Genomic DNA, 10,583 nt, shown 5'->3' with positions numbered 1-10,583 from the left:
TACAATTCTAATTATAATTCATGAATTTTCTCATTTACTGTTTTAAAAAAAACATGTATTTACTTGCACAGATGTGCTAGAATGTTTGGCTCATTTTTTTCAGACATCTCATTGAAACCAAAATCCCGGTGTAAAATGTGAATTGAATCTGAAATTGTTCACAGAAATTCATTAAACCTGAAAAAGTCCATATTAAAGCACTTTCAGGTGGTCTCGGAGACAAATAGCAAATAAATGTTAAGCACTGCATTGATTTGTACGTAAACATCTTCACAGAGACCAAAGTAAGCATAGCGGTGGTCGTGAGCATTCAGGATTATTCGACATTGCCCTTTACAAGTGACTGTTAGTAAATGGACAAATGTTTTTTTTTTTTTTATTGATATTTACTCGCTGCTTTTTCTTCTTGTGACTTGTGTGGTCGATGTCTGATGACGCTGGGCTCCCTTTCTTAGTGTTTCGTTTCCCACCAAATTCAACGTTTGATTTTCCTCATTGTCTCATCATTTTGACTACTTTTGACTACCTACCAGTTGTGTCCCAAGCTAGTCACAACTCCTTTAAATAACTTGTTGCATGTTACTCCTTAAATAACTTGCATGTTTCTTAACATGTATTTACAGAGCCAAAGTAACTCAGAGAGGGGGGAAAAAACACATTTCATCACCTACTACACTAGAATTCATATCACACCGTCATTTTTGTGTACTTGATGCACTGTATACCTCAATAAATAAGAATCAGATGGGCACCCATTGCTATAGAGATGGAGAAAGCGGCACAAAAAAAAAAATACTAGATATGCCCAAATATTCAGGATTCTATTGTTCACTTTCTCATGTGCCCGCTGTGTCATTTTTACTTGCTTTGGTGAAGATACTGCTGGGTGAACATGTTGAGCTCGCTGTCCAGCCAGCCCGCCTTGTTCCTAAGACACACACACACACAGACGCATACACAGAATGAGACAATGGCTAAGCAAGAACTAAGGCATCTTAGCCATACTGTAAAATTGGGCTTATTGAGCAATACAAGCAAGAAAATGACTGAATAAGTGAAGTTTAATTGCCTTTTGTATAATGTAAGTCGGTTGTAGGGAATTTCAACTGCCTCTCACTATGCTTAACTGTTAGCGACCTGTTGAACTAAACACTGCACGTTCAAGGAGACAATTTGAATGCTTCAATGTGTGCAGATTTGATTTCGAAACATGAACAGCTATCACTTCAAGTGTGAATTCACGAACAGTCAACGCCATTTTGGCTATTCAAACGGAAGGTTCAGCATCATTGTTTATGTCGCAGGCAAAAAGCTACATAAAAAGTCAAAGCTTATCGTCCAAACTTTATAGTTAAAAAAAAAAGAATTAAAACCATTCCCAAGTGTCTTAATAACATGATCATTTAATCAAAGGTACCACAGGACACCTTTCACTTTCATTTTACAACCCTGATGACATCAGACGTCTCATGCCAATGTGCCACTGCCCACCTCACCTCGAGTGTTTCGTATGAACGCAATGTGAGGTGCGCTTCTTACCGTAGCAGCTTAGCTTTGCTCTGCATAGCGTCTAACAGCTCGATCTTGCCATTCATGTCAGTGATCTCATCTTCAAGATTCTGCCGAGTCACGTCTACCTGCTGGCAGAGCTGAGCAAACACCCCGGCCAACTCTCTGATGTCCGCACACAGCACGCACGCACACACACAAGACCGCAAAGAATGGTTTAATATAAAAATGAAATAAATAAATGATTTAACTGTGTAAACACTCACTGCTGGACTTGGTGGCTGCAGTTGGATCCAGTGTAGCTGACGATGAGCTGCAACTTCTCACTGGCGTAGTCGACAAACTGTTTCTTGAACGCACGCTCTTTGGCCTTTGTCGTCCAGGTGAGGCGCTCATAGATAAAGAGGAGCCCGTACAGACCCACAGACAGAGCAATCAGCCGCCAGCCCACAGCCTTCCAGATCTGCACACACCACATGAGAGATCTTGACACAGAGCCTCGCACAATTCTCACCCACTTTATTTGGCTTCCATGAACCAATTTTCTATCCAGCTTAACCTTACTGGGGTCATGGGTGAGCTGAAGTCTAGCCCAGCTGACTTTGAGCGTGACTGGTTGCCAGCCAAACGCAGGGCACATACAAACAACTATTCACTCTCACATTCCCACCTAGTCTTTAATAAATTTAAGCATTTTGGAATGTGAGAGGACTTACCCAAGCACAGAGAGAACTAAACTTGTTAACCATTCAAATTAGTAATGAGAGAACGTGTCCTCACCACACCACCAACAACAAGGACGCCCATGGAGGTGCGGGAAGTGAGGGAGGCAAGTCCGGTCACCATGGAGACCATCAGCTCCTCTTGGGTCATGGAGTTTTGTGGGAATGGAGGCATGCTGGCACTGACGGGTGTAAGCGCCAAAGTTCGAGGGATCTGGAAGAGGAGATTTGACAGGTTGAACAAGTTGGTTCCGATATGACAGCATTAATTGAGGATGAAAACCTACAACGGTAAAAACGATTGATGAACACAGCATTTGTTTGCGTTGTCAGTGAGTGTAACTGAGTGGTTGCATTTTTCTGGACTTTTGCTCGGCTTTTGGACACAGTTTTCGTAGAAAATTTCCATCTATTTTCCAACTGTGGTTTTTGATGCGTTATTTCCACTATTATGTTGCCGACACAGGGATAAAATCATGTTTCTTTTTTGTTCAAAGATTAAATATGAATTTAATGTCCAAAATGTGTTTTAATGTCAGTATTACTGTGCCAAGATGGGTCCAATAGGCACATTTTGATGCAACAATATTTGAGTAACCTTCATTGAGGGTGGGGAGGTTTCGGGGGAATTAATACAATTACATTTGATATGCTTTGTCGAAAATGGATGGCTGGATATAAAGCAGCATTTGCAAGAGGTCAGATGGTTAATTGAAACTGAAATTGCGGCCCTACTGGTGTAAAAAGATGATACAGACACAAGATTCACCAAATTCCAAGCTGTACCTCTTTTCCAAATTAATTATTACATAAGTCAGACATAGACCATAACAGACAATTTAGGAGGCCACAACTGTGACAGTTAAAGCCCTATGTTCTCACCAAAGGAAATGCCTTTAGAGGGCTTTTTTTCTCTTTATTCCTCAAATGAGGAGACTGTGATGAGTTCAAATTGATTATTAGCAGGTGTAAAGTAAATGATGACAAAGACAACATCCATCTTCCATTATTGGCATGGCTTATAGTGAAAATGATAAAAGATCACTCTCCGCTGCCATCAAGTGGTGGTAAACAAGGATACATGAATCCAAATTGCGCATGCTTGGACTTTGGAGCAAATAATGCTTTGTAAAGAAAGTGCTCCTCCTGCAGGCCAATCCTTTGAACAGAATGGCTAGTCTCCAGAGCTATTTTATCTACCCCAGTAGTTATATCAAATAAACACCCAAAAATTGAATGTGTTTTCTGAACAGGTCGTAGACTATTTTAGTGATGGAATGGTCATAGTTATTATTTACGGTAAAAGCTTCTGATGTAACTTCATGTTTTTGTTTTAAGGATCGTCAATAGATATTTATTACTACATGTGCAAACGTGGAGAAACACACGCAAGCAATTAACCCGAGGGGTTGTGAATGTGACCAACAAACCTTAATTGCAAAAGCAACAATTGTTCATCTAATCCATCAATAGTGTATACCGTATCCAGGGAGTACCTGGTCACTGTAGCCCATGAGGGCTCGTCGAGTGTTCTTGGGCCCCAAAAAGCGGTTGACCAGCATTGTCCAGCCCAAAGAGAAGTGAAAGCTGATATCCTCCTGGAAGTCACTGCAAAGCTTGTCACAAGCCAGGTCATAACTAAGACTGAAACACTGACGAGGAACCAGCTTGTCCACCTGCTCTCTGGCGGGGTTGGGTAGAAGAGGCTTCAGACCCTCTGCATAACACAGGGAGAGGAACAATTTCACTGGTGTGCTTTACGTGTCAGAGATGACATACATCAGGTATCTTTGGACATACTACGTACAGTATTGGCTGCATTACATTGTCACATTCAGTACAATGACTACAAAATACTCCCTTGTACAAATGTGGACCGTTGCCTCTAAATGGGTTTTGTCTGCGTGACCGCAAATCCAGTTAATGTTGCAAAAATAGTGCACTAACAAAATTCTAGCAATGGAAAAAAAATCCCCAGAATTAAACTATAATTCATCAATGTTTTGATGCACTGAAAAGGAACTCCGCTAATGACTCAGTACATCGCAAAAACCTGCAAAATGCAAACTTAAGAACATTCGATGAGAACAATATTTAAGGGACAAGCTACATTTTATGCTATAGAGCGACAATTACCGATCATATCCGCCTGAGTGGTCTGAAGAGCAGTGGTGATTGTGGTGGAGCACCTCTCGGACATGTTCTTGCCCAGACACTCTTCAATGTGCCGGTGCAGCTCCTAGCAAATAACATGGATGGATTTTTTTTTTTTTTTACAATTAGCACCACATTTTACATGAGGATAAATATAATATATCAAATTGGATTCTTGCTGCATCCAATGACCAGATGAAAAAAAAATAAACAGCAGACGTGGGGCAAATAATCCCCTCTTTTTCAGGCCCAACTATAAAGATCTATGGTAAAAACATGCTGAAACTCACTTTTTTGTAGACCTTGAGCACCACCTGAGATGGGTGGAAGTCCATGTGAAAATCTTCCACCAGTACGTGGAGCTTCCTGATTTCTTCGGCCATGCAATTAGACACCTAAAGACAATTAAGGTTATACTACAGACACTCGACATTGTTTGATCTTTTCAGAAACTTCAACATAAACATACAAAGACAAATTTGATTCATATGCGTGAATAAATTTGCTATTTTGTCAAAGGGCAACATTTCTTTTTAGAAACATGTTCATGCTCACCTGTCTCTCCACCTCTTCTGTGATTTTCTTGATCCTGACCTTACAGTCCATAGTCAGCAGGTCCAACTGCTTGTCTATAAACTCCAGTCGGTCCTGACGATCCTCTTTGGTCTCAAGACAGTAGACCCTATAAACATGAGACATTTCAGAGCAGAAGGGATACTTAAGTTTGAGTTCGTTTCAAAACAATACCAATGAAGTTTGCGTTAATGTCAATATTCATTTCCATCAATTGGGACAGAAGATGTCCTAAAAAAATACCATCAAGTGTTGCGCAACCATAATTTAGAATGAAAAGAATGAACTCAACAAGTCCTAAGATAACCAATGCAGAGTTGAAATTCCAAACGGACCTCTGTTCTTGTGCAGCAATGTGTACTGCATCCATAATGTGCCGCAAAGCTTCAGAGATCTGCTTGGCCCGCACTGTATGCTGCTCAAACTTTGTCTTCACCGCTGACTGAGAGATGCACTCCTAAACACAAGTCGCATCAGCAAAAAAAAAAAAAAAAAAAAAAAGGCCGGCACACAATCAGTAATGCATATGCAACAATGATCACTGAATAATACTGATAGATTTGAAGTTAATTTTTGATCGCTGATTTTTCATCCGTTTTTTTTGCACAAGGTAGTGAAAGTAATAGTGAAAGTAATGACCATGGCACTGACACCGAAGCATTCAATAGACAATTGTCATGAAAATATAACATACGCAGTAAAAATGTTAACTACCATTGACGGCTAAAGACGTCAAAGAGCCATTTTATTTATTTTTTTACTCGGCTGGTAGTGAATGAGTTAAGAGGAACAAAGATATGGATTATATTACTACGGTGCTTCATAATTTCTCAGCTTCAAATTGATTAACTCCAAAATGACTTGGAGTCAAAATAAATCAATTAAAATAATATAAATTGTTACACGGCAGCACTGGAAACCAACAGTTTGCAAAATGTGGTACAAACTCATTTAACAAGGCTTTTGATGGTTTCCCCTGCTGAAATGATTCAAATTGGTTCCACACATTAGTCTTACCTCAAATCGCCTCTCAAAGTTCTGAAACTCAAACATTCTAGCTTGAAATCCTTCAGCAAGCGCACCACCTGAAATATAAATAGAGACGATTTGGTTCTGAGACTGGCTTTTGACGGAAATATTTTGCAACTGATGAATATACTATCCACTGACCTTTGTGCTGAGAGAAGAAAAAAAACATTCACGGTACATCTCGGGGCTATACAGGGAATCCTTGCTGAACAACAATCCTGACATACAATATGTTTCATGGTTACGCACGCCTCAATAAACGTAGTGACTTATGAGTTTTGTGTGTCCCGTTCTATAGATCGTAACTCAATTTACTTTTACATAAAATTAAATTCCCCCAATAAAATGCAAATAATCCAATCCAGCACCCAAAAACATGGTATGTTTTTTCTTGCACGTTTTGTTTTTTTTTTTTAATAAAGAAATAGACCACTAGATTGATAACTACATGATAAAGAAGAACATAGAGAAATATACAGTTTATTTTAAGTGTAATTAATAAATATATTTTGGGACAAGCTCATAGTCATACCAACTATTTTATTTTGTTATCGAAAATGTTTTTTCAATTTGAGTTTTAGTTATTTTGTTAGTTTTTGTTCACAAAAATAACCTTGTCACCAAGAACTCCTAAGCCAGTTGGCAGCTCTCCCTGACAGTTCACATTTGAACAAATGTTGGGAAATTCCCATTAACCTTTATTTAGTGAATTGTGAGTTATTATCCAATCTCACCGGTTTCAGGCATTCCTTGAGCTTTCTGTACACGTGCCTGGAGAACCTCCTTGGCGGAGACGAAGAAGATGCGGTCACTGGCCTGAGCTTGGTCTACAACACCGAGCTCATGTACGAGGAAATTAGTACAGCGATCCATATGTTGTCTCCGCACCTGGAAATGAAAAAGATGTCATGATTATGGGGCTGTGCAGACTTGAGAAGCCATATAGTTTTTATTTATTTTGTTGATCACACTATTGTATCCGAGTTCATGTGTCCATACAAAATTATTCAAACTCAAGTAAACCTGACTAACCTCATCCATGTATTCAGGTTCTGAGGCTGAGGCATCCCAACGGTTATTTAGGATGAAGATGTTCGGACTGGAAAGACGTTCGTTGACTTTGTGAAAAAACGACTTCTCCTGCAGAGACATTTGACACGCTTAAAATCGGACCATGGGACTTGTGTGAATGTGACTGTGAATCTGTTTTTCACAGTTCTCGCACAAAGTCAGCTGGGATAGGCTCCAGCTAACCAGTGATTCTGAACAGGATAAGCAGCAGAAAATGGATGGATGAATGTATCTGGTTATCTCACCGTCTGCATCAGTGTCGACTCAGAGTTTGCCACAAGGACAAACACATCTGCATCCAAGCAGAACTTGTCGATCCAGCTATCCAGTTCTGTGGTCACATCAATACCTGGACTGTATTTATTAAAAAAACAAAGTTGATGCATACCACGTGTCTATTATCTATTCTGCTTATAGATGTAAACTAGTGGTCACGTGTACAGATTATCTACATTTTAATATATGCCTGACCTGTCCAATAAGACCAGATCATCCCTGAGCAAAGCACACTTGACTTTAGGCCACATGACACAGACCAAGCTGCCTGCCTCCAGGTCCTCATCCTGGTGGAGCGCATGGGCCAGTTGGTTCACCGTCTGGAAAAGTTGACACAGGAGAGAGTATCCCTTGCGTGAGAGCAGTTTGATCGTAATGCCCACTTGGACTTAAAAGCACTCAGTACTGCCGACCTTAATGCTCTTCTTCTCCTCTGAGCCTTCAGTAAGAATAAAAGCTTCATTGCCATCCGTTCCCTCCACCCTCAGGAAACAGTTTGTGGTGTGTCCAATACCAGAAGGCAACACCTTGTCACACAACATGGCATTGATAACTGAGCTTTTCCCATTACTTGTCCTAGAGAACAAAAACAAAACTGTTATGGAAAAGAAAAAAAAAAAACTTGCGGACCACAAAATTCTGTAATACAGTACGTGCATGCCAAGTTAAATGTTGAGAACACTTGAAAATCCACAATCAAAAAGAAAGAATTGAATTAAAATCACTTTAAACATTTTTAAAGTGATAAATTGAAAATGCTAATCAATAACAAACAGCATCTCACATGTGGCCCACAGGAGTGGTGAGTAATTAATAAAGGGGTCCTCAAACTTTTTGGATTAATGAGCCCCTAAAGAAAGACACCCTGCCCCCAAGGAACACACCACAATCCTAACACCAGGTAAATGTATCCAGCATGTGCACTCCTAAATGGCATGGAAATAATTTCTCGTTTTTAAACATTTCCACCTCAATAGTCAATTGTTCCACAGAGTTAGATTCGCTATTCATCCATTGTCAATAGCGGACGTGATGACTTCCAACTTGACTGGGAAAAAAAGTTAGTGTTGCCAACCTAGCAATTTGGTTGCTATAATTAGCGACTTTTCCAAACACTCTTCGAGCTATTTTTAAAAATCGAGACTTGTGAGTTGAACACTTATCGCTAAGAAAGAGACAACTTGAGCTAATCATTTTAATATCATTTTCTGTATCAACAAAAAACAACAACAGGGCGGCACAGTGGCTGAATACTTGGCACATCAAAGTCACAGTTCTGAGGTTGGAGATTTGAATTTGAATCCAGACTTGCAAGAGGAACTCAAATATTTAAACATATAAAACAAGATGCCATGTGAACTTTGGAAAAGAGACACCTACCTCCCAAAGAACACCACCTTCATATGCCTCCGCGCCAGCACTTCTCCAATCCCCGCTACCTTGGTGAGGTAACTTCGAACCTCCTGCACCTGTTCTTCCGTAGTGACTGGATCCAGCTCTTCATTTTTGTGAGCATCTCGACGAGTGGACAATGAATAAGGTTATTCACATCAGCAGGAGACGACCCACATATATTTGTAAACCTTTTTCTAATTCAAATAAACTGGACATAAACAGTTTAAATTGTTAGCCCACTTGATTAAAATGAAAATAATTACATGGGTTTGGACAATATTTTTAATAGTCAAAGAAGCAATTATAGTCCCAAAATGACAAAGTAAGCAAAGTTACCTTCCAGAAATGATGCACTCTCTTTAATATAGGCCCCTAACTGTTCAAAGATTCCATTTATCTTCTTCTTCGCTGTGACAAAATGCTTGAGTGGTGACGCGTTCACCTCCGCCATTAGTCTCTTATCCTTCTTGCCGTGGACTGTGTTGGTGTTGGGCCGTGGGAAAACCAGAGACATGGCACTGGAAGGAGGAGAAGTAAAAGAAACTAACTTATAGGAATCATGTCATTTGAAAATACATGAAACAAGCGTAAATGTAAGTTTGAGCATTTGTCACTAGGGTAGCAAAGGGTGTGTGAAATATTTCTGGAACCTTACCTATAACTAAAAACTAAAACCTACATGTCGTCATGTGGATTGCATGCTGTGTATTAGTGTGCCGGGAAAGCTGCAGCAAAGAAATATATGTATAAAGCCCAGCGCTTTTCCATATGGTATATTAGTCAGGAAATGCTAAATTGATTTACCCTACTATACTCACACAATATTGAGAGCCAACGTTCAGTTTTGTGAACTACTGGTTTATTCTTATGTATTCCCATAACCTAATTCAACTCCCATATATTCACATTGATTCCCATGGAATATTTGCAACTTTTAAAAATTACCAGACTTTCACACAACCCACAAACTCAATGTTGTTGTTTTTTAATCTCCCATGCCAATCACGCCACTTGATACTTCTATAAAAAGCAATGAGTCAAACTATTACACTTTTTCTTTCCTTTTTATTCTTAAGAAAGCTAATCTTTACAATGATGTCATTTTTGGGCTTGTCAAAGAGAACGCCTGTAAAATAAAACTAAACATGGGTCCGGCAGAAAATAATATATATATTTGACTACTCGAAGCAGTTTAACTGACACCTTTGACATACATGTTAGTGCGTTTAAAGGAAGCATACAGCGTCACAAAAACAAAATCACTCCACATGACGCACATAAATATGAACATGTCTAACGCCATACCTTTGGACACTGGGAGTGCCGGTCGCGCAACCACAACATAAATGAAGATGTAGAACAAGACTCATCTGATGTTTTGGTTAACATCACACAAGTGTTAAATACAGTCGTTACGTAATTTGCGGTTACTTTCTGCGGCCCAACTAGCATGACAACGCGGCGAATATTCAGAGGACAAGCCACAACCAGCAACAAATTGATTGGCGTCAGATGTCAATTAATAGCACATCATTCTCCTTTAGTCTCACCGTGGATAGGGCTCAATCTTCACAAATAATCCACTTGCATCCTGGTCTTGAAGCGGTGACTTGATAGATAAACGTCTGTTAACTAATAAGTTTGCGCAAACTTCCAGGAAGGGAGACGGAGACAAAGCTAGTTTTCTCGTGCACAATGCTATCAAATGCACTGTTAGCCGGAACCGCTACGATCTAATATAATGCCCTGAGCATAAAAGATAACGCCACTTGCTGCATAATGTCACTTGCACCTCACCGACAAAGACGCCCCTCTGTCTCTTCCGGGATCATTTTGTGCGCTCCAACCACCACG

At 39.8% G+C, this 10,583-nt stretch overlaps 1 protein-coding gene across 1 annotated transcript; it reads right to left on the bottom strand.

Moving 5' to 3' along the window:
* Positions 1-657: 657 nt before the first annotated feature.
* Positions 658-10,567, bottom strand: mfn2 (mitofusin 2). Its single transcript, XM_088291284.1, has 18 exons — positions 10,280-10,567; positions 9,066-9,247; positions 8,715-8,850; positions 7,748-7,910; positions 7,530-7,654; positions 7,304-7,412; positions 7,020-7,127; positions 6,722-6,875; positions 5,976-6,043; positions 5,294-5,415; positions 4,941-5,067; positions 4,676-4,780; positions 4,368-4,470; positions 3,728-3,948; positions 2,290-2,445; positions 1,776-1,972; positions 1,540-1,674; positions 658-928 (listed from the first exon to the last, which is right to left on the bottom strand). Exons 2-18 carry the CDS (start codon positions 9,241-9,243, stop codon positions 859-861), a joined length of 2,277 nt encoding a protein of 758 aa, XP_088147410.1. The 5' UTR covers positions 9,244-9,247; positions 10,280-10,567; the 3' UTR covers positions 658-858.
* Between the last annotated feature and the right edge of the window lie 16 nt (positions 10,568-10,583).

This window comes from Idiotropiscis lumnitzeri, chromosome 3 (genome assembly GCF_059441095.1).
Source record: "Idiotropiscis lumnitzeri isolate Australia: NSW breed Sydney's pygmy pipehorse chromosome 3, RoL_Ilum_1.0, whole genome shotgun sequence".
In the NCBI taxonomy this organism is placed as follows: domain Eukaryota; kingdom Metazoa; phylum Chordata; class Actinopteri; order Syngnathiformes; family Syngnathidae; genus Idiotropiscis; species Idiotropiscis lumnitzeri.
This window is presented reverse-complemented; position numbering and strand designations above follow the sequence as displayed.

Coding starts and splice junctions, on each gene's coding strand:
- mfn2 (XM_088291284.1), bottom strand. CDS start 9,243: ATGTCTCTGGTTTTCCCACGGCCCAACACCAACACAGTCCACGGCAAG. Junction 4,471..4,675: donor TGCTCAAGGTCTACAAAAAA/GTGAGTTTCAGC, acceptor GTTATTTGCTAG/GAGCTGCACCGGCACATTGA. Junction 3,949..4,367: donor CACTCAGGCGGATATGATCG/GTAATTGTCGCT, acceptor TGTGTTATGCAG/AGGGTCTGAAGCCTCTTCTA.